Source organism: Myotis myotis, unplaced genomic scaffold (assembly GCF_014108235.1).
Source record: "Myotis myotis isolate mMyoMyo1 unplaced genomic scaffold, mMyoMyo1.p scaffold_m19_p_12, whole genome shotgun sequence".
Classification (NCBI taxonomy): Eukaryota; Metazoa; Chordata; class Mammalia; order Chiroptera; family Vespertilionidae; genus Myotis; species Myotis myotis.
The window spans coordinates 58,759,472-58,783,864 of record NW_023416316.1 but is presented as its reverse complement, the minus strand read 5'-3'; the positions used below and the strand labels follow the sequence as shown (position 1 = coordinate 58,783,864).

General features: G+C 43.5%; 1 protein-coding gene across 5 annotated transcripts in view; it reads right to left on the bottom strand.

Moving 5' to 3' along the window:
* Positions 1-24,393, bottom strand: part of ADAMTSL1 (ADAMTS like 1) — a 900,799-nt gene that overhangs the window by 110,640 nt on the left and 765,766 nt on the right. For 4 of the 5 annotated variants that reach the window (XM_036331231.1, XM_036331232.1, XM_036331233.1 and 1 more), the window contains 3 exons: positions 17,092-17,271; positions 11,431-11,584; positions 9,247-10,381 (listed from right to left, as the gene is read on the bottom strand). In XM_036331231.1, the coding sequence (XP_036187124.1) occupies positions 9,247-10,381; positions 11,431-11,584; positions 17,092-17,271 (1,469 nt within the window). The remainder of the gene's footprint in view (positions 1-9,246; positions 10,382-11,430; positions 11,585-17,091; positions 17,272-24,393) is intronic. The other variant, XM_036331234.1, reaches the window with a different exon arrangement.

Sequence of the window (24,393 nt, the reverse complement as noted above, 5' to 3'; positions counted from 1 at the left end):
CATGGCCCGCGGGCCATAGTTTGAGGACCCCTGCTGTAAACATACAGAATAAGAGACACAAACACAGATATAACAGTTATAATGTTTACAAGCGCCTATTACGTGCCTAGCACTGTGCATAGGTTTAGCTGGGTATGTATATGTCAAGGTAGAGCTACAAATAGAAGAGGCTTTCCCTCAGATGTGCCAAAATAAAAACAAAAGCCTCATAGATGGAAGCCAGCTGGCAGAAGACTGAATGTTAATTTATGCTGGCCTAGCTGACCCCAATGGCTTCTTTTCAAAACAATGGCAAGTCCATGTTTTCAACTGAGGTTAAAAAAAATCAATAAAAAGAAATAGATCTTGGAGCCAGACTACTTTGGGTTCAAATCCCAATTCCACGACTTATGAAGTGAATTTAGCATCTCTGTGCTTCCATATCAACACTGGTAAAATGGGGATAGTAACCTCAAAGGGTTATTGTAAGAATAAATGAATACCTGTGAAACCATGAGAACAATGCCCAGCTCAAAACAAGTGCTCATTAAATGTTAGCAATGACTATGATGGCTTCTCCATTGGCCTGAATGCATGTGTTTCAAATTGTACAGTTGTGAGCCACAGACCGTCAGTTTTCTGAATCTTCTCTAGTGGAGAACACTTTGGCCGGGCAGAGATGTTTATCTGGGAATGGGGATGGCTCTGGAACGCCGCCATAATTGCACATTAGATACTAAAAATCCAGATTATGCAAAAGCAGGCAAACGACATAGCAATTAGGAAATCTCCCTCCTAATCACAGGCATCCATCATCCCTCTGTTCATTCATTCATCAGTTTATCCTGTGTTGAGTGTCTATTATGATCTTGGAATGTCAAGAAAATAAGACTTTCTTAAACATCTGTCCTTGAGGAAGATTAACGTAGTACAGAAGGCAATGTGGAAAAACATCTAGCTTATTCTAATGCAATAGTCCCAGGTCTGAGACAGAGCACTGCATAGAGGATACTGTGTAGATGGTGGAGGAGGTGGTCTGACTGAGCTTCTGTAAGGAAGGGTAGGCTTAGGCAGACAGAGTGGGTCAGAAGGCCCCAGGTAATTTCATAAACAGCAAGTAATCCAGTACTACCAAAGGGCAGAGCTCAGGGGGGTGAGGTTGGGGGTATGGCAAGAGATGAAGTGAAAGAGGCAGGCAGATATCAGGTGTTCTCTATCATCCTAAGACATTTGGAACTTATCCTCAAGTGATGGCAAGCCATTACAAGGATTTTAAGCATGGACAGTTTTTCCTAGAAAGACACATCAAATGATCTAGAGCAGGAATCAGTCAAGTTTTTCTGTGACAGGACAGAGAGTAAATACTTTAGACTTCGAGGGCCACCTACGGGGGTCTCTGTTGTATAGTCTGTTTTCTATTTGTTTTTAAAAATGTAAACACCATTATTTTAATAACACTTTAAATAACCTGGGTTCAAGTCTCAGCTCTACCACTTATTAAGTGCGAGACCTTGAGCAAGTTAACCTAACTGCTCTGGGCTCAATTTCAATGGTTCTTTTAATAACTCTTTTAAAGACATTTTTAATAACCCTTTAAAATATGTAAAAGCACTAACTGTAGTTTACCAATCCCTGGCCCACAGAGTCAAGTATAGAGCCAGGAGGCTGTTGCAATCATCTAGAGCTGACAAAGGTAAACCAAAGTAGGGGCAGTGAGGACAGAGAAGAGCGCAGGGAAGAAGGAACCACAGAGAAGCTAGAACAGCCTAGAAATATTGTGGCTCAGGAAGCTGGATGGATGGTGTTTACTTTACTGAGCTAGGGTTTCAGGAGTTTAGTTTTAGATATATGGAGTTGACCTATGTGTGGAGCATATGGGTTGGGATGTCCAGTCAATAGTTTTGCATACGAACTTCCCTGTGCCTTAATTTCCTGATCTGAAAATAGGGCAAATTATAATATATCCATTCAGTATGGTTATTGTAAAAATTGAGTTAGTATAGCTAGAGAAGTTTTTTAAAAATTCCTGGTATATGGTGAGTGCCATGTAAACATTTAATTAACTCACTCCTAATGCCTTGGCAGGGCCAGACCAAATGATTTTGCGGGCCTTATACGGCCTGCTGCCTGGACATTCCCCACCCCTGTAATCTAAGCCGTCAAGTTTGTGGTCATTTGTTACAGCAGCCCTAGGAAACTAAAACAATAGGCACAGACAAAGAACAGACAACTCACAGAAGAAATAACAGTCAAGGAATATATACGTGTAAGATGTTTAACCTCACAGAAATGTAAATTAAAACAGAATGAGAAGGATCTTTTCTGCCTGATGGATTGGCAGTTATTTTAAAGATAAATAGCATATAGAGTTGGCAAGAGTTTAGGCAGATTCTCTATAAGTAAAAGTATCAACAGGAACTTTTTAAGACAGTTGATTAATTTGGAAATATCTGTCAAAATGTTAAATATGCAGTCTTTAGCCAAGAAATTTCATGCCTAGAAATTTAATATACAGAAATATTAACACAAGTTCAAAGTAATTGGCTACTATGATTTTTTTACAGTATTCTTCTAGTGCAAATGTTCATTAATAGGGGATCGGTTAAATAAATTATGATACAGCCATACAATAAAATACTATGTAACCATTAAGTATAATCTGATAGATCTATATGTACTAACAGGTAAGGAAATTCAAAGTACGCGAAGTTTTTTTTTAAAAAGAAAGCAAGCCGTAACCGATTTGACTCAGTGGATAGAGCATCGGCCTGTGGACTCAAGGGTCCCAGGTTTGATTCTGGTCAAGGGCATGCACCTTGGTTGCGGGCACATCCCCAGTAGGGAATGTGCAGGAGGCGGCTGATCAATGTTTCTCTCTCATCGATGTTTCTAACTCTCTATCCCTCTCCCTTCCTCTCTGTAAAAAAGAAAGCAAGATACAGAACAGAACATTACCATTTATGTGAAATTTACATATCTATATATATATAAAATCATAATATGCAAATAGATTGAACAGTGGAACAACTGAACAACCAAAAAACCAGTCGCTATGACATGCGTTGAGCACTAGGGGGCATGCGTGGAAAAAAATAGTTCTGCATATGATGAGTCTGGGGCTAGGTATATGAGAATCATTGCACACGGGGGAATGTTTGGGACACAGGAGTACTTAGTGTTTATAGAGGGAGACTCCAAGGAAGGAAGATAACAGTTGGGTACAGGAAGAGAAATTCACAAAGACAGCTGAGAAGGAATAACCAGAGACACAGGGAGCAAACCAAGTATGCGCGGCTTCTGAAGTGGCAAGAACTTGTTTTAGGAAGAAGTGCTTAGCCTGTACCCAGTGTGCAGTGGCGCACTGGCTGAAAATCGCTGTTCTGGCATATAAGGTAGCTACGTTAGGGCTAAAAGAGTAATGTTTCAAATGACTCGGGCACCATTAATGCACCAGGCCCATGAGAGAGGCTAGAAAACTTCTCTTCTGATGGGTGACTACCAACTCTTTTAAAATAACAAATAGCAAGTGCATAATTCTACTCTGTGGTTCACCTCCCTCCCTTTCTCTCTCTCAGCACTTCTTAAAGGTGACCCTTGAACCTCAGGTCTCAGAATTACCTATCATGCTTGTTAAAATGCAAATTATGGGGCCCTGCTGTAGAAAGAATATCTGGGATAGGGTGGAACCATGCAGGAGTGAGCATTTCTAACAAGTTCCTGCTAATATTATGCACATTGATTTTGAGAACCCCTCCCCTATCCACTTTTAAAAGTTTAGAAATCTGCCCTAGCTGGTTTGGCTCAGTGGATAGAGCATCAACTTGCGGACTGAAGGGTCCCGGGTTCAATTCCAGTCAAAGGTACATGCCCGAGTTGCAGGCTCAATCCCCAATTCAGGGCATGCAGAAGGCAGCCAATGATTCTCATCATTGATGTTTCCATCTCTCTCTTTCTCTCTCTATTCCTCTCTGAAATCAATAAAAATATATCTTTAAAAAAGTTTAGGAATCTGAAGAGAAGTATTCTGCCTACTGGAGTTTAATACAAACTTGGAGACTAAGTTATTTTATCCTATACCAGCCCTTGTGTGTTTCTTAGTTTCTGAAGGGCAGTCACCTTGCCTTATTTATCATCTCATTGTCTGGTGCCTATCACTGTACTTAATGCCCAACAGATATTTGTAGTTAAGGAGATGAGTGCAAAGGACCCTTACTAGTCCCTCCCTCCACCCCAGCTTCCACTACTGTTCCTCTACTGGGGACCAAGCCCACAACGCAGGCATGTACCCTGGCCAGGAATCATGGGAGGATGCCCAACCAACTGAGCCACACCAGCCAGGGCCAATTAGGTCATTTTATTTTCTTGTCTAATAGCCTCCAAAATGTCCCTGAGGTACTCAGACTAAATGCTACCTTGACCTGTGTTGCTGGCTCAGGCTGTTTAGAGTGTCCTTGAATACACTGCAGAGTCCTACAGACCAACAGCCAGCTGAATCTTGCAGACTCTTTCAGGAAGATGGATTTGGGCACTAAGCAAAAACAGACTAACTAAACTACAAACTGGGCATTTCAGCACGTCTCCATTTGAAAACAAATGAGCATTTCTGAACCGCTACCGAACGTAGTAATGATGACAAGCAATGAAACCCAACACAAAAGAGGTCACCAACAGCCCATAGCAAAGCAGTCCCAGTGGCAGCTCCATGCCTCCTGCCTGCTCTGGGCAGATACATTCACTTTCTTTTCTCAAAAGTACTTGGGAAACTGTACAGAAACTAAACTCCAGCCGTATTTCTTACCTGCCATTTAAGTACATTGGAAAACTTATGAGGTCAAAGATCAGAAACCGAAATCTCTCGTTTTTCCCCACCTCATGCTATTAACCTGCATTAACAAACTCTGTCAAGCCTAAATCTAGAAAAAATCTTGCCAGTGGCAAAAACTGTAAGACTATTTGCCCAGGTCCCTCATGTGCTTTCCCTCTTAATGCTACACCCAACTCGCACCAAGGTTCTGGTGACTGAAGACACAGAATCGCCCTCTTCTGTCCCAGCCCTCACACCTTTGGTGTAGTTAGCACCTGGCCGCCATGTGTCTTTTCCTAGCAAAATACTGATGAAACTTTTAAAATCTGAAAGCCATTAGGGATAAACTCTCAATGCCCATTAAAGTAAAAATTAAAAGACGAAAGTAGTGTTTCTAGGTCGTATTTCAAGAATTATTGGTATTCCTGAGATTACTGGGCCAAAAAATCGTTCATTGATCAAAGGAGTACTTGGAAAACACTCATATAGTATATTGTCTACTTGGAAAGTCACAACACACGCTGGAGTGCTTAAAGGATTTAAAAAGGAGGCGAAACCAAAGTAATTTTCAATTGGGGGATAGTTAAATGCATTCAAGAACAGTAATCAGCTGTTTAAAAAAGATGATATAAATTTCTACACACTATTCTGAAATGTCTCCTAGACATGCTGCTGAATAAAAATTAAATCAAAATTCTAAACATGAATAATAGTCCATTAAAAACCTCCAAGTTCTGTGTGTGTATGTTTTATACGCAATACAATAAAATATATATAAATTCCAAAAGGATGTATACCAAATTATTAAGAATGACAGCCCCCCGGGAATAGGGCTGGGGGGCAGAGGGAGACTTATAGATTTAGGTATTATTTGAATTGTTTTATAGCCCCTTTATTACTTTTATAATAAAAAACAAGCACTATATTAAAAAAGAGAAGTAAAAATTGAGCAGTAAATACATCTGTTTAGCTTTAAGTGAGCACGTCCCAACTCATGTGATCAAGGAACCCGTTTTGTGGAGCGCGCAGAAACAACTTGTGCAACAAATTTTGAAGTTACTGCACCCAAGGCTCTCCCCACTCCCTGCTAGCATATGGGTTTTCACCTTCTGTGACCTTCTGTAAATGAGTGAAGGAGATAGAAGGGACTTCAGAGGTGGTCATAGACACTCCCCTTACTTTTGCAATGAAGGGGCTAAGGCAGTGGTCGGCAAGCTGCAGCCCCTTGAGTGTGGCTCTTCCACAAAATACCACGTGCAGGCGCGCACATACAGTGCGAATGAAACTTCGTGCCCACACTCAAGGGGCCAAAGAGCCGCATGTGGCTCGTGAGCCAGTTTGCCGACCACTAGGCTAAGGTAATGAAGAGAAGGGCCTTGGCCTGAATCCCCTAATCCTCACCTGGGTCCTTACACATCTTTCCTGTAATCACCAGGTGAATTAGATGGGCCATGAACTTTGAATTTCATTAAAAAACTCATTAAATTTTTAAAAAATCATTAAAAAAACCCTCCAGGACTCAAGAAAATTGTCAGGACCTTTGAATAAGCCCTGGCCTCAACATGCTCCCTGTAGTTCCAGGCACAGTGCAGGGGAGTCCTAAGGACCCCTCCTTCTTCCCAACGGCCTATCTTGTTCTACAGCTTTTTAGGAGGAGGTAAGTGCTGTTGAAAGGAAGGGAGCCTAGTCCTGGCTGGTTTGGCTCAGTGGATAGAGTGTCGGCCTGCGGACGAAAGGTTCAATTATGGTCAAGGGCACATGCCTGGGTTGTGGGCTCAATCCCCAGGGGGGGGGGGGGGGGCGTGCAGGAGACAGCCAATCAATGGTTCTCTCTCATCATTGATGTTTCTATCTTTCTCTCCCTCTCCCTTCCTCTGAAATCAATAAAATATATTTAAAAAAGCAAAAACAAAGGAAGGGACCTTGGAAACAGCTGGTAGAAAACAGCAAGGGTCTTGCAGCAACTTGGGATTCCGTTGAAGATACATAGAAGCATAAATGTCCTCATTCCCTCAAACAGCATGGGGTTGAGCTAGGCAGAACTGGCTTTGAATCTGATTTCTTGATTCTGCCTTTCACGAGCTATCTAACATTAAGTTCCTTAACTGGGCGCCTCAGTTTCCTCATCGCTGAAATGGGGATAATAGCTTGTACGTCACACCTTGTGGTAGATATTAACTAAGATGAGGGCTAGGAAGGTTGCTCGCATATGGGGCACAGTATATGTAGTCAAGAAATGTGACTTTCCACCTTTTCCCTCACATAGCCAGCCACTGCTCCATTCAATCCTTACGCTACCAATCCTGGGCGACAGGCCCAGGGGATCTGCATAAGATGTACCTACCCTCGAGGAAATGGCTGTCTGGTGGAGGAGATGACACGATTTGGGCACAGTGGGTGTGGCAGGTGCACTGACAGAGGTGAGTGCCACTGTACCATCCCCCTGAGCACCAGGGCACCATCAGCCTGGGGGCCTGACATTGGAGCTGCCTCTCAGTGTCCCAGTGACCTCAAGGGATTCACTACAGCTTTGGTGTGACCCACAGATTTGTTGTAAACATCGCCTGGATCATAGCAGTTAAGCCGATCAAGGGAAGTATGAGCTGGGGAAGACCACACTGCAAATAAGTGGAGAGGTTAGGAGCAGAGGATCTAACACCCACATTCAAACCCAGTGTTTTGTTTTGTTTTGAATTAAACAAAATAATGCCTTTGAAACATGGAGCACAGTGGTCTGGTATATAATAGTAAGAGCACACAGGGAAACAGATCTGTTATTGACACTATTTGGTATGTAAGTACTAAGGCTGAGAGGCAATGCTATTGATCATTTAAAGGCACAAAATGATGTGGGCAGGGTGGACAATGTTACTTTTGTTCACCAAATCACAGAAGAGTGGACAGAACTACTCTTTAGAATCATAGGAACTTGGTATCAAATCCTCGCTCGGTCTGGCTCTTACTAATGTGATGTTGGGCGAGTTGCTGAACCTTGATATTCTAGCAGAACTAGAGGATAATGTCAATCTTGTGGACCATTAGAATAACAAATGCAGTTACATAGAAATAAACCTGGCACACCGCCTGGCACAATAAATACATCTTGGTTTCTTTCCTTCCTTTCCCAAAGCTAGCAAACCAGAGAGGAGGGGTAGCCAAACAAGAGTGTTTAGAAGTATATCTGATGAAAAGAGCATTCCCCATGGATTCAGAGATGATAAAAAGTTAAAATGAGGATTCTGGACTAGAGGACCTTAAAGGTTCCTCTCCCATACATCGTCTATGATTCTTCAAGTGACAATGTTATTTTTGCCACATATCTTAGCTCCATCATCTAATAAATATGATCTTCTGTCCTCTTCTGTAAAATGTGGATAAAAACTGTGTCCACTTCTCAGGGATACTGTTGAAATTCAGTGAGATAAAGCCCATAAAGTATTTATACTTGCCTGGCAGATAGCCACTACTCATTAATGCGGCTATGATTGCTATTGTCAGGGCCACTATAAAGATTAAAAGAGACAATGCATATAGAAGTCACGTGACAGTACTTGGCACATAGGTGGTGTACTATATATATATATATATTTTTTTTAGCTTTCCCCCCTTTTTAAAAAATATATTTTTTATTGATTTCAGAGAGGAAAGGAGAGGGAGAGAGACAGAAACATCAATCATTGATTGGCTGCCTCCTGCATGCCCCCCTCTGGGGATTGAGCCAGAAGCTAAGGCACATGCCCTGACTGGGAATCAAACCATGACCTCTTGGTTCACAGGTCGACGCTCAATCACTGAGGCACACAGCTGGGCACTGTTGCTTCTAATGCCCCTCTTGATTCTACATTACTAATGGCAATGGCCCAAACAGTAACTCATGCTGTCACTCCAGTAATGACACATCCAAACAAAGCCACCAAGAGATATTAGGATAATTATTCACAGTTTTCACCAGGGATAAAAGCTCTCTGGAACAAACAGCTATGTCCAGCCCCGACAGAGGCCAGGCTCGGCCACGAGGAGCAGCAGGTGCGTCTGCACTCTCTCCCCAGCCCTGGGAGCTACACACGTGGAGTCAATGTCTGGGGGGATAACAGTTCATCTCACAAAGACCTAATGTCATAAAATAATGCCTTGTCCTGAAACCATCACTTTCTGCCCAAAGTTCAAAGCTCTCCAGTGAGTATCTCATTAACTGTTGGGATCCTCTGGGGATCCGGGTGGAGAGGCATTGCTGCTATTACCTTATAAAGATGAGAGTGTACAGTTTAGAGAAAGTAAATGCCGTGTCTTTGCTCCAACAGTCCATCAGTGCTGACAGAGGGCCCGGAACCCCGGGTGCGACCCCTGAGCCAGGGCTCTAAGTCCCACCCTTGGAAGCACCTTGAAAGAGCGAACCGGGGGCCTTGGAAAGATGTGGCCCTTTGCCCCCCTCCCTCCCTAGACCAGGAAACCGCAAGGCTCACCTGTCACTGAACTGAACCTCCTCGCCGTTCCTGGCCCAGCTGATGGTGGGCCGAGGGTTGCCCACGGCCTCGCAGTGCAGAAGCACACTCAGGGTCCCACTGGCCAGGGCCACCGTCTGCCCAAGGTGGGTGACCACTTCGGAGGCCGAGAGCTGCTGGGCGGCCGAGATCTTCCGCAGGATGGTGGGCTTGCGGTGCGGCCGGCGAGAGCCACCGGCCGCCTCCCCGGAGGAGGAGGCGGCGGTGCGGAGCAAGCTGCTGAAGCTGGACACGGCCTTGCGAGGCGGGATGGCCACGGGGGAAATCCGCTGCTCGGACGGCTTGAGGAGGGCGTCCCGGTGCTCCCCGTGGCTGCGGAAGATGTCCTGGGCCAGCTGGGCCACCAGGTGCTTGCTGTAGACGTCGCGCAGCTCCTCGGGCTGCTGGGACAGGTTCCGCAGGATGTCGTCCAGGCGCTGCTGCTCGGCCACGATGGTGAAGGGCAGGTGCAGGAGCGCCTGCTCGGCGTTCGGGTCCTCCTCGGAGGACGCGTTCCTCTCCGCCGAGTCCTGCGCCTCCCACGCGGCCAGCAGCTCGCCGGGCCAGCCGCCCTGCTCCAGCAGCCGGGACACCAGCTCATCGTAGCGGCTGCCCGCGTCCGCCGCGGCCAGGCCCCGCTTCTCGGCCTTGCTGCCGTTGGAGAAGATCCCGTTCTGGTGCTTGTGGGTCTGCAGGGCCTCCTTGGGGTGGGCCTTCCTCACCCGGGGGGCCTCTTCCTCGCTCCTCGGGCCCCCGGGCCGGGCCACGAGCTTCTGGTTGCCTCCGATGAGCTTAATCCCGAACTGCTCGCGGGCCGGGCCGGCCGAGCAGGTGTAGATGCCGGCATCGGCGGGCTTGAGGCGGTGGATCTTTAAGTAGCCGAAAGGGGCCACGGTGACGTGGGCCGAGCTGATGAGGTGCTGGCCGTCTTTCTCCCAGGTGATGAGCGGCTTGCGGAAGCGCCTCGTGGGGCACCGCAGCACCACGGTGGTCTTGGGGAGCAGGTACGCGAACCCGCCCACCACGAAGTGCAGCTTCCGCTGCCTGCGGGTCTGGATGTATACCTTCCTGGCCGCCTCAATGTGCGGGCTGTGCTTTGTGGATGGCCTCCCGGGCCCTGGAAGGACAGGGAACAGACAGACGGACAAATGGAGAGCAGAGAGACACGAGAGTGAGATGCGGGGACAAGCCAGAGGGGAAAAAAGAGAGTGGGAAGGGAAGAGAAAAAGAAAGGAAGGGACAAAAGAGAGAAGGGGTGGTGAAGAAAGTGCTTCAGAGTTGCCTTATGTTTAACTGGAGGAACTGGCTGCCAGCTGTGCATCATCAAGCTGCCGCCACAATAAAAACCCGAGAAGAAATGAGCTGCAGTGGGGCTCTCGCCCCGCTGGGTCTTTCTGTCCCTAGAGCAGTGGTTCTCAACCTTGGCTGCACATTAGAATCACCTGGGAATCTTTTTAAAATCCTGATTTCTGGGATTCATCCTCCCGAAATTCTGTTTCTTTGTTACTAATGTTGTGGCCCCACCCCATAACAAAGAAACAGAATTTCCGGAGGATGAGGCCCAGAAATCAGGATTTTAAAAAGATTCCCAGGTGATTCTAATGTGCAGCGAAGGTTGAGAACCACTGCCCTAGAGGCTGGGATGCAGGGTTCTAGATGCAGGGGATTCTAGGGGGAAGCAGTTCCTCTCATTAAAAGGACTTAGAAATAAGCATCATTAAAAAGCGGCAGAGGACAAAGGGAAGGGGAACGTCCCCCTCCCACGTTTATCCTTTGCACCCCGAAGAGCACCAGGGCCCTTGTGGCCCTGGGGGGAAGAGAGCTCAGAAGTGTTCCAACTCTAGGGATTAATATTAAAGAACAAATCTGTTCCGAGTAGTTTAAAACCCCAGAGAGGATAACATGAGCCTTCATTAGTAGTAGGCTGCCTCCAGCTTCCAGATCGCCTTATGTCCGCGAGTGAACTTTGCTCTCCCTCTTGCAAACTTTTTCCAGGAGAGAAGAGAATCTCACCTGGTCACCAGTAATTAAGATTCCTTTTCCATCTCCAGCTGAGCTCCCCAGCCTGCTGCCCTCCAGGGCCCAACAATCTCCCACGGGCCTGGGCTTAGGGAAGGTTACTGTGTGGGTTTCATCTCCCCATCCCCAGAGCTCTGAGGTACTCACTTGCACAGATTGCCAGCATGCAGGGCCTGATTGAGGAGGAGAACGGCAGGGGAGGGCACTGGGAGGAATTGACAATAGCCGAGACCCCGGTTTTCAGCACCTTCCGGCAAATGGCACTCCGCGTCTGGGTGCCCTCGCCGCAGCTCGTGGAACACTGATGGAGAGAAAGGCCAAATGCGTGTAAATGTAGGGAACGATAGGCAAATGGGCTTTTGTATGAGTTCTTAAACTCACCAACACATGAGAAAAGTTATTTGAAATCTACAATAGTCACTGAGAGAGAGAGAGAGGATATTACTCGACAATGTGTGAAGACATGTCCATATTGCAGCCACATAACATTTTCTACCGTAAGGTTTCCTGTAGACATTTCACCTGTTTTGGTATATGGCCTGGGCTTTAGAGTTACAGAGTTAGAGAGTCCACTGTTCAAATCCATCTTAGTTTTTCACTACTTGGCAAGTGACTTAAACTGTCTGAGGCTATTTCCACTTCTTGTGCTTATTTTGCAAGGTTGGGCATTAAATGAGGTAATATATTTCAAATGTCATACACAGAACTGGCATTCAATGCTAATTCCTTTCTCCTTTCTTCACAAATAAGTTAAAATATTTTATGTCAAGCATCAGATAATTGTTATATGTCTACATCATTTGAGGTGGGGTGATAGATACTATAGAAAAAAGTTGTGCAAGATAGTTCCTAATGTCAAGGGGCTGCCATCAAATGAAGGAAAAAATACAAATACATTAATAAAATGAAATAATACTTTAGGGAAATAGAAATCTAAAGCACATCGAGATACCACTTCATATTCATTAGAATGGCCATCATAAAAAGGACAGGTAATAATAAGTATTGGTGAGGATGTGGAAAAATTAGAGCCTTCATAGATTGCTAGTAGGAACATAAAATAGCATAGCCCTCTTGGAAAACAGTGTAATAGTTGTCTTAAAAAAATTTTAAATAGTTTCTTAAAATGTTAAATATAAATTTACCATGAAACCCAGCAATTTCACTCTTAGGTATCTACCTAAGAGAAATGAAAACATACATCCATACAAAGACTTGTACGTTAATATTCATAACAACATATTCATAACAGACAACAAGGGGAACTCAAATGTCCATTAATTGGGAGATGGGTAAACTAAATGTGGTATATCTATAAAATGGAATATTATGCTATCATAAACAGGAATTTAGTTCTATGTGCTACAACATGAATAAACCTTGAAAACATTATGCTAAATTAAAATTTATAGTATTCAAATTATACTTCAGTTAAACTGTTTAAAGAGTCAAATAGTAATAAAAATTTTAGTAAAAATACAAAACTAGAAGACAAATGAAGTATTATAAAATTAATTCTAACAATTGTTGAATGCTTATGGTACACTGGGGATTTCCTGACCTAGGTCTTGAACATGGGTGGATCTGGACAGGTGTAGAGAACCAGGGATAAGCATGGGAGACAGGGAAATAACCAGATCAAAGGTAGAACCATTCAGTGCAGAAGTCCAAGGCAGGTTTGGGGGCAGAACTCAACCTCTTTTGAGCAGAAGGATCCTATCGAGAGTGTCAGGAGTTCAAGAGGCCAGACGCTGGAGACTTTTAATTTTTCAGACAGGAGGTTTGGAATTGGTCCATAAAGCAAAGAGGAGCCATTGAAGGGAGGAGTGAAATGATGAAAGAGGTGTTTTGAGAAGGTTAATCTGGCAACAGTGTCCGGGAGGGATGGGAGTAGGAGATGGATGGCAGGTAGGGCTATCAGTTAAGGAGGCTGCCACAGTAGTCCAGGCTTGAGATGATAAAGGCCTGAACTAGGGTCATGGCAGTGTGCCATGGTAACTTAAAAAATGACAGTAAAAGCCAAAATATATTGTCTTATCTTTTCAAGTATTATATCCTAGCCCATTGAAATAAACTATTACATGCAAAGTTCTATGATCTACACTACTCTGAGAGACATTTAAGATGCAAAAAGTGGGGATGAGAGTCAAACGTATTGATTTTGTTCCCCGATGATTATAGATTCCAGATTCCACTCATCCCGTATTTTATTGTAAATGACAGCACCAAATCCAGGGGTCAGGTAGAATAGAGGTAAAGAGCCTGGAAAATTTGAAAGCATGGTCATTTTAGTGCTTAGTAGAAAAATAGACTGCATGTCAGACGATTAATTTATGATATTGGTCAAGTCTAATTCTTTCTCTAGGCTCAATTTCCACATTGCTAAAATATGGAAACTAAGCTAGAGCAGGGAGTTTCAAACTGTGTTCTAAAACTATGTTAAGTAAGTGATTTAGGGGCTTCTCATATGAACTGGAGACCCAACCATTGGAAATCTGGGACCACTACCCACACTTCAACCAAAATAGCTCTGACTTGATCTGTTTTAGATTTTCGGCTTCATAGTAACATTTCAATTTAAAAAGAGTGCTGTGATTTTAATTTTTAAAAGAACAACTAGGCTACAGGTTCTTCTAAGTTCCCTCTAGCTTTAAAATATACTACTCTGACTTTAATTTCTTTTATATTTTTTTTTGAGGGGGGAACAACTTCCCTAAAAATATGATTTAAAAATATTTGCTAGCTAACTCTTTCAGGAGATGGAAGGGTTTTTTTTTTTTACACAAAAGAGGTAAGGCCTTTTGAGGGTCTTATTCTGAGACCCTGAATCTGAGAGTAATTTTATTTAAGGTGTCTAAACATTTGGCTTAATTCTGTCTCTGAGGGATTCTGTGAAGTAACCAGGAGAGTGGGGCAGATAGTGGAGGATAAAGACACTCATAGATCATCCTGGTCTTCCTTTCTCCAAGGGGGCTGTGGGGTGTATGTGTGGAATGCAGGTCTCATCTCAGCCATGGGGCCCAGAGAAGGGCTGTTGGGATGACAGGGCCAACTGGAGCCTCTGTGAACACCTCCAGGGGCACTGTTGTATGGCACCAGTGTGAGTTTCATCTCCTTGAGTCAGTGATCACTTCCTACCATTCTCAGCCCCTCCCCAATGTTTGGAATTTCTATTCACCAACCCAGATATCTCAGAATCTAATAACATCCCTTCGATAATCACAAATGATTTCTAGTTCCCACAATGCAACTTCCTCTTCCTAGGAAGACTGACAAGGGCTGGGAAGGTCTATGCCATGACCCCTGTTCTAGCCAGTCAAGATGAGTCCTTTCTTTTATTACCTCTCTTCCTGACAATGGGCAGGGATGGGAGAGAATCATAGCAATAACTATGGTTAACTTTTACTAGGCACAAAACACTTTATATGCATCATTTAGTTTAAGCCTCCTGATAGTCACAAAGGTGGACACTATGATTATCTTCAATATTTAGATAAGTGAACTAAGGCCAAGAAAGGTTAAGTAACCCAAGGATATTAGAGCCTTCATACATTGCTGGTGGGAATGTAAAATACAACCAATAAGCAGTAGGGGCAGCATTAGAACCTAACTTTGCCTCAACTCTTCACCACACATGACACTGTTGTAAAGGTCTGCTCTACTTAGTGGTTCCCATGGGACCTCAATTCAGCAGTCTCCTTTCCTGAGTGCCTGATCACAAGGGTTCCTCCTTCACATCTGTAGGCCAAAAAGGACATGTTCTGAATTCTGTGTCCCATATGCTCAGGGACTACAAAGTCCAGGAACACGGAAGGACAATTATAATCACACAGTCAGCATTCTGTTCATGGCAGGCTATCACCCATGGACGTAGGAGAGCAATACCTTTTGCAGTACACCCTGGGAAGAGGTCTTCATCTGCAGCCACGTACTTGGCAAATGCATCAGGGCTCTTTTCTGCCCTGCTATATTTATTATGACTTTTTTCATATATAATCATCGTTCCATGGGAAAATTTTCATACCATATTCATGTAGACACACACACACACACACACACACACACACACACACACACATTCTCATTCTACACACTTCTTTCCTTTATCCTGTTTCTAAAACATGACATTTTATTGTTCTAAGACATTTGGGGTGAGAAACCACCAGAAGGCAATTTTACTGCTAAATTATAAAACCTATGATAATGTAGGCTAACTCTCAATTGCAAAGTCCTTAGCAGGTCTGAACTGATGGAACTCTATATGGCAGTGGTTCTCAACCTTCTGGCCCTTTAAATACAGTTCCTCATGTTGTGACCCAACCATAAAATTATTTTTATTGCTACTTCATAACTGTAATGTTGCTACTGTTATGAATCGTAATGTAAATATCTGATATGCAGGATGGTCTTAGGCGACCCCTGTGAAAGGGTCGTTTGACCGCCAAAGGGGTCGCGACCCACAGGTTGAGAACCACTGCTATATGGGTTGATAAAATGTGGGATGAGAATTCTAAGAACCTATGTTGATAGAGCTGGCATCTTTTTTTTTTTTTTTAAATATATTTTATTGATTTTTTACAGAGAGGAAGGGAGAGAGATAGAGAGCTAGAAACATTGATGAGAGAGAAACATCGATCAGCTGCCTCCTGCACATCTCCTACTGGGGATGTGCCCGCAACCCAGGTACATGCCCTTGACCGGAATCGAACCTGGGACCTTTTAGTCCGCAAGCCGACGCTCTATCCACTGAGCCAAACCGGTTTCGGCGATAGAGCTGGCATCTTAATTTTCAGAGGCAGCTTCCCCCGCTGTGGAGGCAAGTGCCCTGTGATGTATTTCAGCCAGCACAGCTCCGCCCTGTGATGTGTATATCAAGCAAAGAAGACAAAGGAGTCAGCAAAGCCAATTCAAATGCTGTCCTATGCAAAAAAAAAAAAAGTGGAGAGGGCCTTGAATCTGGTTTTGACACTTCACTTCAGGCCTAGTGATTCTGTTCTTGGCTAAATTTGCTCGAGGGGTAACAATTTGGGGGAAAAGGGGCTTCTCTATGGAAGACACACAGGCCTGTTGTAGGCCATTGAGAAAGATGCGGGGGCTGAACACAAATCAGTTGAAGCTGGGTTTAAATGAATGAATTGATGCTAGTGTTAGAATAGGAATTATTTAGACAAATACACACAATAGATTAGTTGGGGACATATCCCTAACTTTTGAGGCACATCAGGAATGGTGAAGGCTGTTGCAATCATCTCCCTAAAAGCAAGAGGGGAAATCAAGTTATCTTGCTGGGACGTTGTTGAAGTTTTGGAGCCAGGAAACTGACAGGAAAGAGGCAAGATTTCCTTGGCCTTCTTTTCCTACCAAGTCATGTTCCTGATTGTCTAGTGACGTGGAAGAGAAGAACTTGAGAGGCTTCGCCCTTCCTAAGTAGAGACTAGAAACACCCTGGAGCAGGAGGTGCAGGGAGGTCAGGAAGACACTTTTGGAGATAGAGGGAGAAGCAGCCTATGTTCTGAGAAGAGTCCTGGGCCCGAATAGCATGAGCGAGGCCTGGTTTTGCTCCCTGAGGAACTTGTTTATAATTGCATGCTTCAGATTGCCGAATAAGGGCTGGCTGCTTAACTCATGTCCCTGTAGACTAGTTAAAAGTTAGTCACACAAGATGGTGTAAGTGGTTACAATAATACGGCTCCATAATGTTAGGAGGATTATTTTGTTCTGTTCTCACCTTCTATATGTATCTACTTGGGGTGCCTTCTTTTCCTCCTTATTTATGCCTCTTTCATCATCTCCTTCTACCACACGTACCTCTGACCAGTCAGAGAGGAGCCACTCGCTGGGACAGTCCTCTTTCTTGCAGGCTTGCTGGGAGGCCAGTTTCGAGGCTGAACAGAAGGTCTCAGGAAGCTCCAGGAAGCTGCCATCAGCCATGCGCTGCTTGCAAAGCACCTCACGCCTCTGGACGCCCCCTCCGCAGGTCCTGGAGCACTGGGCAGGGAAGGAAAGTCAACCCAACATAAGGAAGTGGCGTGTTTGAGTGCCCAGTTTGGCCTTGGCCTTGGCCGAGTAAAGAGCGAAAAAAGAAAAAAACAGAAAAAGAAGAAAACCCAGAAACCAACCCAAAGGATTTCACTTCCTCTCTGTGAAATACATTTTGGAGCAAGATCTACACCCTCCACGCTTAATCTCAAGTATTTAACTAGAGCGCCAAGGAATTTGAAGAGCATTTAAATCTTAGAAAGTTGCATTTAAAGGATGATTTGCAGCCACCCAAGACAACTGGTTTAAAAGGTTAGTATAATGGAGTGTTAAGCATATTTACGATCCAGTGAAAATAATCTGTGCTGCTTCCTGAAAGAATAAGAGCTCCTCCTGCCATCGGTGTAAATCTGGAGGAACTAATCTGCAGAGCAGGCCGCCCTTTCTGAGTGTGCGCGCCCACGCTACCACATCGGAGGGGCGTTAAACGTGAGGCCTGGTTTGCTGAACTCCCCGGGAACACTTTTCTTGTTGGAGTTGTGATTTCTTAGGGCAGTGGGAGCAAGAGCCACTGATATTTGGGATACAAGAAAAACAGCCTTATTTCAGTGGTTTTCAGCAGGACCCCAAACACACTGTCTACATGTAACTTCATAGTTATAATCCACCTGCATGAGGAGGGAGAGAGGACCCCAGCGGCACAAGCGTGTTGGCTGTTATTGCAAGTATTTGCCCTTCCCTTGCAATAGCAAAGGGGCCCTCAATTTGTAGCTGGACACATGACTTTTCAGCCTACAGAATAGATGTGGCCACCTCCCCTGAAGGTAGAAATGGCCAGGCGACCAAGTGCTGTCCCTGCTCTGGCAGTGGCCACTTAGAACTTGGGGTCTGTGCTCAGTGCATTGAATTCAGAACTGCAAGGGACATTTGTGCTCCCAGATGAAGATAGGATGTGTGGTGATACATGTCCTTGAGTATAATTAGCAGGCTGTGTGGCCCAGCTGCCATCCATTCCTCAATGGTCCCAACCTTAGATGCTTTTTAAAATTGCCTTTTTTTTTTTTTTTTTTTTTTTTTTTATAAAGTACTGAGGCCTTACATTTAATCAGAAACTTAATCATTAAAGCAGAAACTCTGGGAGATGGGTCCCAGACATCAGTTTTTTTAAATCAAACAAAAAATAATCCTCCCTGGTAATTCTGCAATCAGGGCTGAGAATCATCTCTCAAAGAATGCCCCTCTGCCATTTCCAATAGGAATAAGGTAAACATAGAAGGGACATCCGGGGACCCAGAGAGGCCTCAGTTAGAACCAGTGGTTGTTTGGATCACACTGGAGCAGAAGTGCCCTTTGTTGGTAGTTGTGAATGGCTTGAGGTCACAGAGCTACTGAATAATGAAGTTAGAAAAACTATGAACTTAGTCTTGTTAGGCTTTTATTAAAAAATGTTTTTATTATATTTTTTGCTGTGTTTCTTTATTTTTAAATTTTATTTTCTTTATTTTTAAATTTATCTCTATTGTTGAAAGTATTACATATTCCCCCTTTTCCTCCCCCATTGAGTCCTTCTATTCTACTCCCGCCCCTCCATCACCCAGCACCTTCACAGTACTATTGTCTATGAACATGGGTTATGCATATATGCATATAAATTCTTTGGTTAATCTCCCTGCCCCCCTCCCTCTGAGATTCGTCAGTCTGTTCCATGCTTCCATGTCTCTGGATCTATTTTGTTCATCAGTTTATTTTGTTCATTAGATTCCACATGTAAGTGAGATCATGTGATACTTGTCTTTCTCTGACTGGCTTATTTTTCTTAGCATAATGCTCTCCAGGTCCCTCCATGCTGTCTCAGAGGATAAGAGATCTTTCTTTTTTACAGCTGCATAGTAAGCCATTGTATAAACGTACCACATCTTTTTTAATCCATCATCTACTGATGGGCACTTGGGCTATTAACAAATCTTAGCTATTGTACATAGCGCTGCTATGAACATAGGGGTGCATATATTCTTTCTGATATGTTTTTATTAATTTTAGAGAGAGAGGAAGGAAGAGGGAAAGAGGAAGAATCATTCATGAGAGAAACACTGATTGGCTGCCTCCTGCACACCCCCTACTGGGGATCGAGCTGGCAACCCGGGCATGTGCCTTGAATGGGAATCGTACCGGCAACCTATTGGTGCCTGGGACTATGCTCAACCAACTGAACAATACTGGCCAGGTCTTGTTAGACCTTTTAACCCTAGAGCCTTTCAGAGCATCTAATATAGTGGTGAACAACCTTCATTTGCATTTCAAAAATTTTAAATTTTTGAAATGAGAAAAACCTATTGAGTTCCGTAGGAAAAAAAAGTACTTTCTTATGGCTGAATTCAACTACTTAGTGAATAAAAGAAGGCTAAGGATAAAGGTGAAACCACCCAATGAGGTAAGTCTTGTCCCCACTTTACAGATGAAGAAGCTGAGGCTAAACAGGTGAAGTGACTCAACTAAGGCCCCAAGCTGAGCATGTTCTCTGGGCTGGGGTGGTGGACACAGCTGAAGAATGAGCCCACGCTTGGTTTCTCTTTCTTGTGGTTGTGGGAACTGCTCTCTGTTTGCAATGGAGGGTACTCTGATTGCTGCTTCATGCTGAGGGCCCAGGCCTTGCAAGCCCCAAGCCTGCTAGGGGCCTGATCTTCCCCTCACCCCCACCGGAAAGGCAGTGCTTTGAAAGTCAATCCTCAGCCTCTACTCTGTGACTGTTTCTAACCAGCAGGAACCAGCCTGTGATCCAGCTTGGGGACCAACATTTTAAAACAGCTCATCTGCACTATGGTAGGCCTGGAAATGTGTTCTCTCTAGACACTTTGATTTCTGAGCTGAAAGGCTACACTGAACATAGCTTCTAGGCTATGCCACTGGCTGTCTGGTGGGGTAGGCTACGTATGGTGGTCTACAGCCAATTGTTACTCATCACAGATTAAACAGTTTCTTCCAAGACTTGCCTAGCATGTCATTTAGTCTTAAGGAAAAATCTATGGCTTTGAAGCTAATGATTCAAGTGGAGAGTGGCCCAGGACTTTGGCTTCTCTGGCTCATTTTGGTGATTCCCTAGCCTTTTTATTTATCAGAGAAGCAAAACTTTTTAGTTCTTGTTTAGTAGTAGTTCAATAAACTCTTGAAGGATTTTACTTCTTGAATGCATTTGTACCCACACTGTACTGCAAAGTGCTTTTTGTGAATATAAATTCTCAATAATATTTGTGGATTAAAATGGAAGCTATTGGTTGGGGGAAATTTTTTTGTTGTTGTTGGGAGAAGTTTAAATTAGCACCTAAGAATTCCATTTATTCAGAATAAACATTCTTGTTACCGAGGATAACTAAGGTTTTAAAGTCTTTTGCATGACTTCTTATGTTCAGCCTTTTCCTATTTCTGTCAAATTATCACTTCTAACCAACCAGTTATTCTATCATCAGATTCATTATAACCTTCATTGTTCAGGCTGTCTTCAGAACTCTTTTATAATTAGACAACAAATCATGTGCTTTATTGATTCCTGAGGATTTGCCAGACTTAGGGACTGTGTTCTCCACAATGCTTTCCATTCTGTGAATTATTAAATTTCTTTCATAAACTTCATGTAATTTTGTTCAAGTCATAATTGTCTGAAAAAAAGTTTAGACTGATGAGTTGAAAATTTAAATCTTAAGCTCTGATCTCTCCCCTATTCTTACTCAGTATGTCCGCTGAAATGCAAATAGGTATCTGGACCTAAACATGTCTAAAATGGAACTTATGATTCTGCCTCTCCAATATCACCCCAAATCTGCTCTCTTCTCTGTCTTCTTCACTCATTTAATGGTGCCATAGCCAAGACACAACTTAGGAAAAGTTCTTGATTTTTCTTTTTTCTCACCACCTCTATCCTGACACCCAATCCATGAGCAAATGCTTTCAGACTTGCCTCTAAAATAAGGAAAACTGACCTCCACAATAAATAATAAGTTGGGAAACCACCATCTCTTGCCTAACCCACTACTAAGCTTCCTAACTGGTTTTCTAGTTTCTAGTTTTCTCAGTTAGCTCTTAGCAGGATATAGATAGCATACTCAATTGAAGCTCCTCTCTCCCTTTGATGTTCTCTGAAAACCCCATTGACTGAACACAACTAGAAGCCAGAGGGTAGAGTCTATCTAGGTCAGCCTCCTGGACACAGGTGCAGAAGGTGGAGAGTGGATCTAGAGGAGCAATGGAAGATATTGAACATTTCACCTTATTCTCCTGCAGTCTATTCTCCACAAGAATGATGCTTTCAAAGCATAAATCAGCTCACATAATTCCCCTGCTTAAAAACCTCCAATGACTTCCCCTGGTGATTAGAATAAAATTTCAACTCCTCTAACGCGGCCCTGCAAAGCCCTACATGTTCTGGTCCCTGCCCTGATGAAACTTTGAGACTGTCTAACTCCAATCCTTCCAACTTCATGCATTCATTCCACACAAAGTTATTAAATACCAATGATGGACCAAGCCTGGTTCTAGGTTTTAGCAGGGAATAAGAAGTCCCGCATAACCTCTCTCCAGTTTCATCTCATACAACTCTCCTTCTTCCTTGCATATTCCAGCCACAGTGTTTTGATTTTTGCTGTTGCTCCTCCAATGCCAAGCTTGTTTCTTTCACAGGGCCTCCACACTTGATTTTTTCTCTACTTGGACTAATCTTCTCTTGCATCTCCATGTGGCTGAGAATTTCTAATCATTCAGGTTCAATTCCATTCTCACCTACTTAGAGAGGCCACCCCTAACCTCCTAAGCTAGAGCAGCCAAAGCAGTCTCTATCCTATAAACCTTAATTTACTTTAAAAAATGTTTATTGATTTCAGAGAGGGAGAGGGAGGGGGAGGGGAAGGGGGAGAGGGAGAGGGAGAGGGAGAGGGAGAGGGAGAGGGAGAGGGAGAGGGAGAGGGAGAGGGAGGGGAAGGGGGAGGGGGAGGGGGAGGGGGAGGGGGAGGGGGAGGGGGGGGGGGAGAGGGGGAGGGAGAGGGAGAGGGAGAGGGAGAGGGAGAGGGAGAGGGAGAGGGAGAGGGAGAGGGAGAGAGAATCCTTGGCATGTGCCCTGACTAGAATAGAACCATGACCTCCTGGTTCATAGGTCGATGCTCAACGACTGAGCCACATCGACTAGGCTTACTTTATTTTGAAAATAGCTCTTTTAAGTACTCTCAGTCTTTTCAGAAATTATCATCTACTAGAACTCTTCAAAAGAAGCAGTTTTGCTTCTCTTATAGCTCAATATTAGTGTTCAAAACTTTTCCCCAGCATGATATTGTTACATCTTTATTAAGAGACTGTAGAATTAGATGACTTCATTTCCAATTTTTTTTTTTTATCCACATCCTTTCTAATTTTCCCTCCTTCAAAGTTAATGATTTGTTTGTTTCCTAGTAAAGAAGTGGTCAGGATATGAGCTAAGCCATAGAATGACATTTTATAACAGATGCTGGAGGTATGTGATGCTTTGGTATGATCCATAAATATGTCACTCTAGTGAAAATGCAGTGTATTTTTCTATGAGAGAAGTAATGGCTGGTTCATAAAATCATTAACCGCTAAACCTCAAGATGACATCAAACCACTTTTCTTCTAATCCTTTGATTACAACTCATAGTCAAATTCCTTATGGGTCCTATTGGGTTTGTTAGGCATAAGGAACATGCTCTTGAAGTTTCTGTTACCTGTGACTGACATTTTGGACACTTCACTAGTGATGTAAGATTTATAGGAGTACAGCTCTCTTCAGTGCTTGATGGCTGAAATTTTCTTTTTCTAAATATCTTCTGAGGCACACGGGCTTCTATTCAATTTGAATAAATGCTCCAAAAACAAACAGGTAGTTGAATAAAAAACAGCTCTCAAATTCAAGCTGTCAGTGAGAGCTTTTTAGCAAATGGGGCAATAAGGGAAGATGAAGGTTAATTTTTCTCTTTCAAATGGAGGAAGTAGATGACGAAAATAATTGGTCTTATTTCAAGGGTAGAGATGTAATAAAATTGTGCTATAGCGTGTGACCACTCACTTAAATAACATAGCTGGGTTATCAAATGGCAGATAGGACCTGATTTAAGGGACAGACATTCAAATAATTGTTCCCAGCTCTGTACAGAAGTCTGTGACAATATGATGGCAAAACAGCTGCCAAAAATGTTTTAAAAAAATCAGCTAACTTGAAGTTTCATCTACAGTAGTCCCCCGTCATTCCTGGTTTCAGTTACCCATCAATATTAAGTGGAAAATTCCAGAAATAAACAATCCATACGTTTCTAATTGTCTGCCGTTCTGAGTAGCATAATATAACTGAGCGCCATCCCACTTGGACCGGCTTGGGATGTGAATCATCCCTCTGTCCAACATCTCCATGATGTATGCGCTCCCTGCCCATTAGTCCCTTGGTAGCATCTGGGTTATCAAATTGACTGTGGCGGTATCACAGTGCTTGTATTCAGATAATCCTTATTTTACTTCATAATGGCTGCAAAGCACAAGAGTAGTGATGCTGCCAATTGGGAAATGCCAAAGAAGCTGTAAAGTGCTTCCTTCAAGTCAAAAGGTGGGACCAGTATAATGAGATGTTGAGACAAAGAGAAAGAGAGAAAGAGAAAGAGAGAAAGAGAGAGACCCCACATTCACATAACTTTTATTATTGTATATTGTTACAATTGTCCTATTTTAATATTAGTTATTGTTGTTAATCTCTTACTGTGCCTAATTTATAAATTAAACTTTATTATAAATATGCATGTATGGGAAAAAACATAGTATATATTAGGTTCGTACTATCTGCAGTTTCAGGCATCTACTGACCATCTTGGAACATATCCCCTACTAATGAGGGGGCCTATTATACACATAAAGTTCTTAGGAAATTCTCAGTGCCCAGAAGATGATGTTTAGACCCTTGAGAATGGCCGGCAGGGCCCTCATCCTTAATCCTGCATTGACTTCCCAAGCACGTCCTTGTGACCTGCTGTGGACCAGTGCTTTAGCTAGGATGGACAGTTTGCCTGCTGTTGGGCTCGCAGATGCCTTCTCTGCTCTGGCCTTCACTGAGAGCAATGCCCTTCACTTCTTTGTCCATCTAGAAAT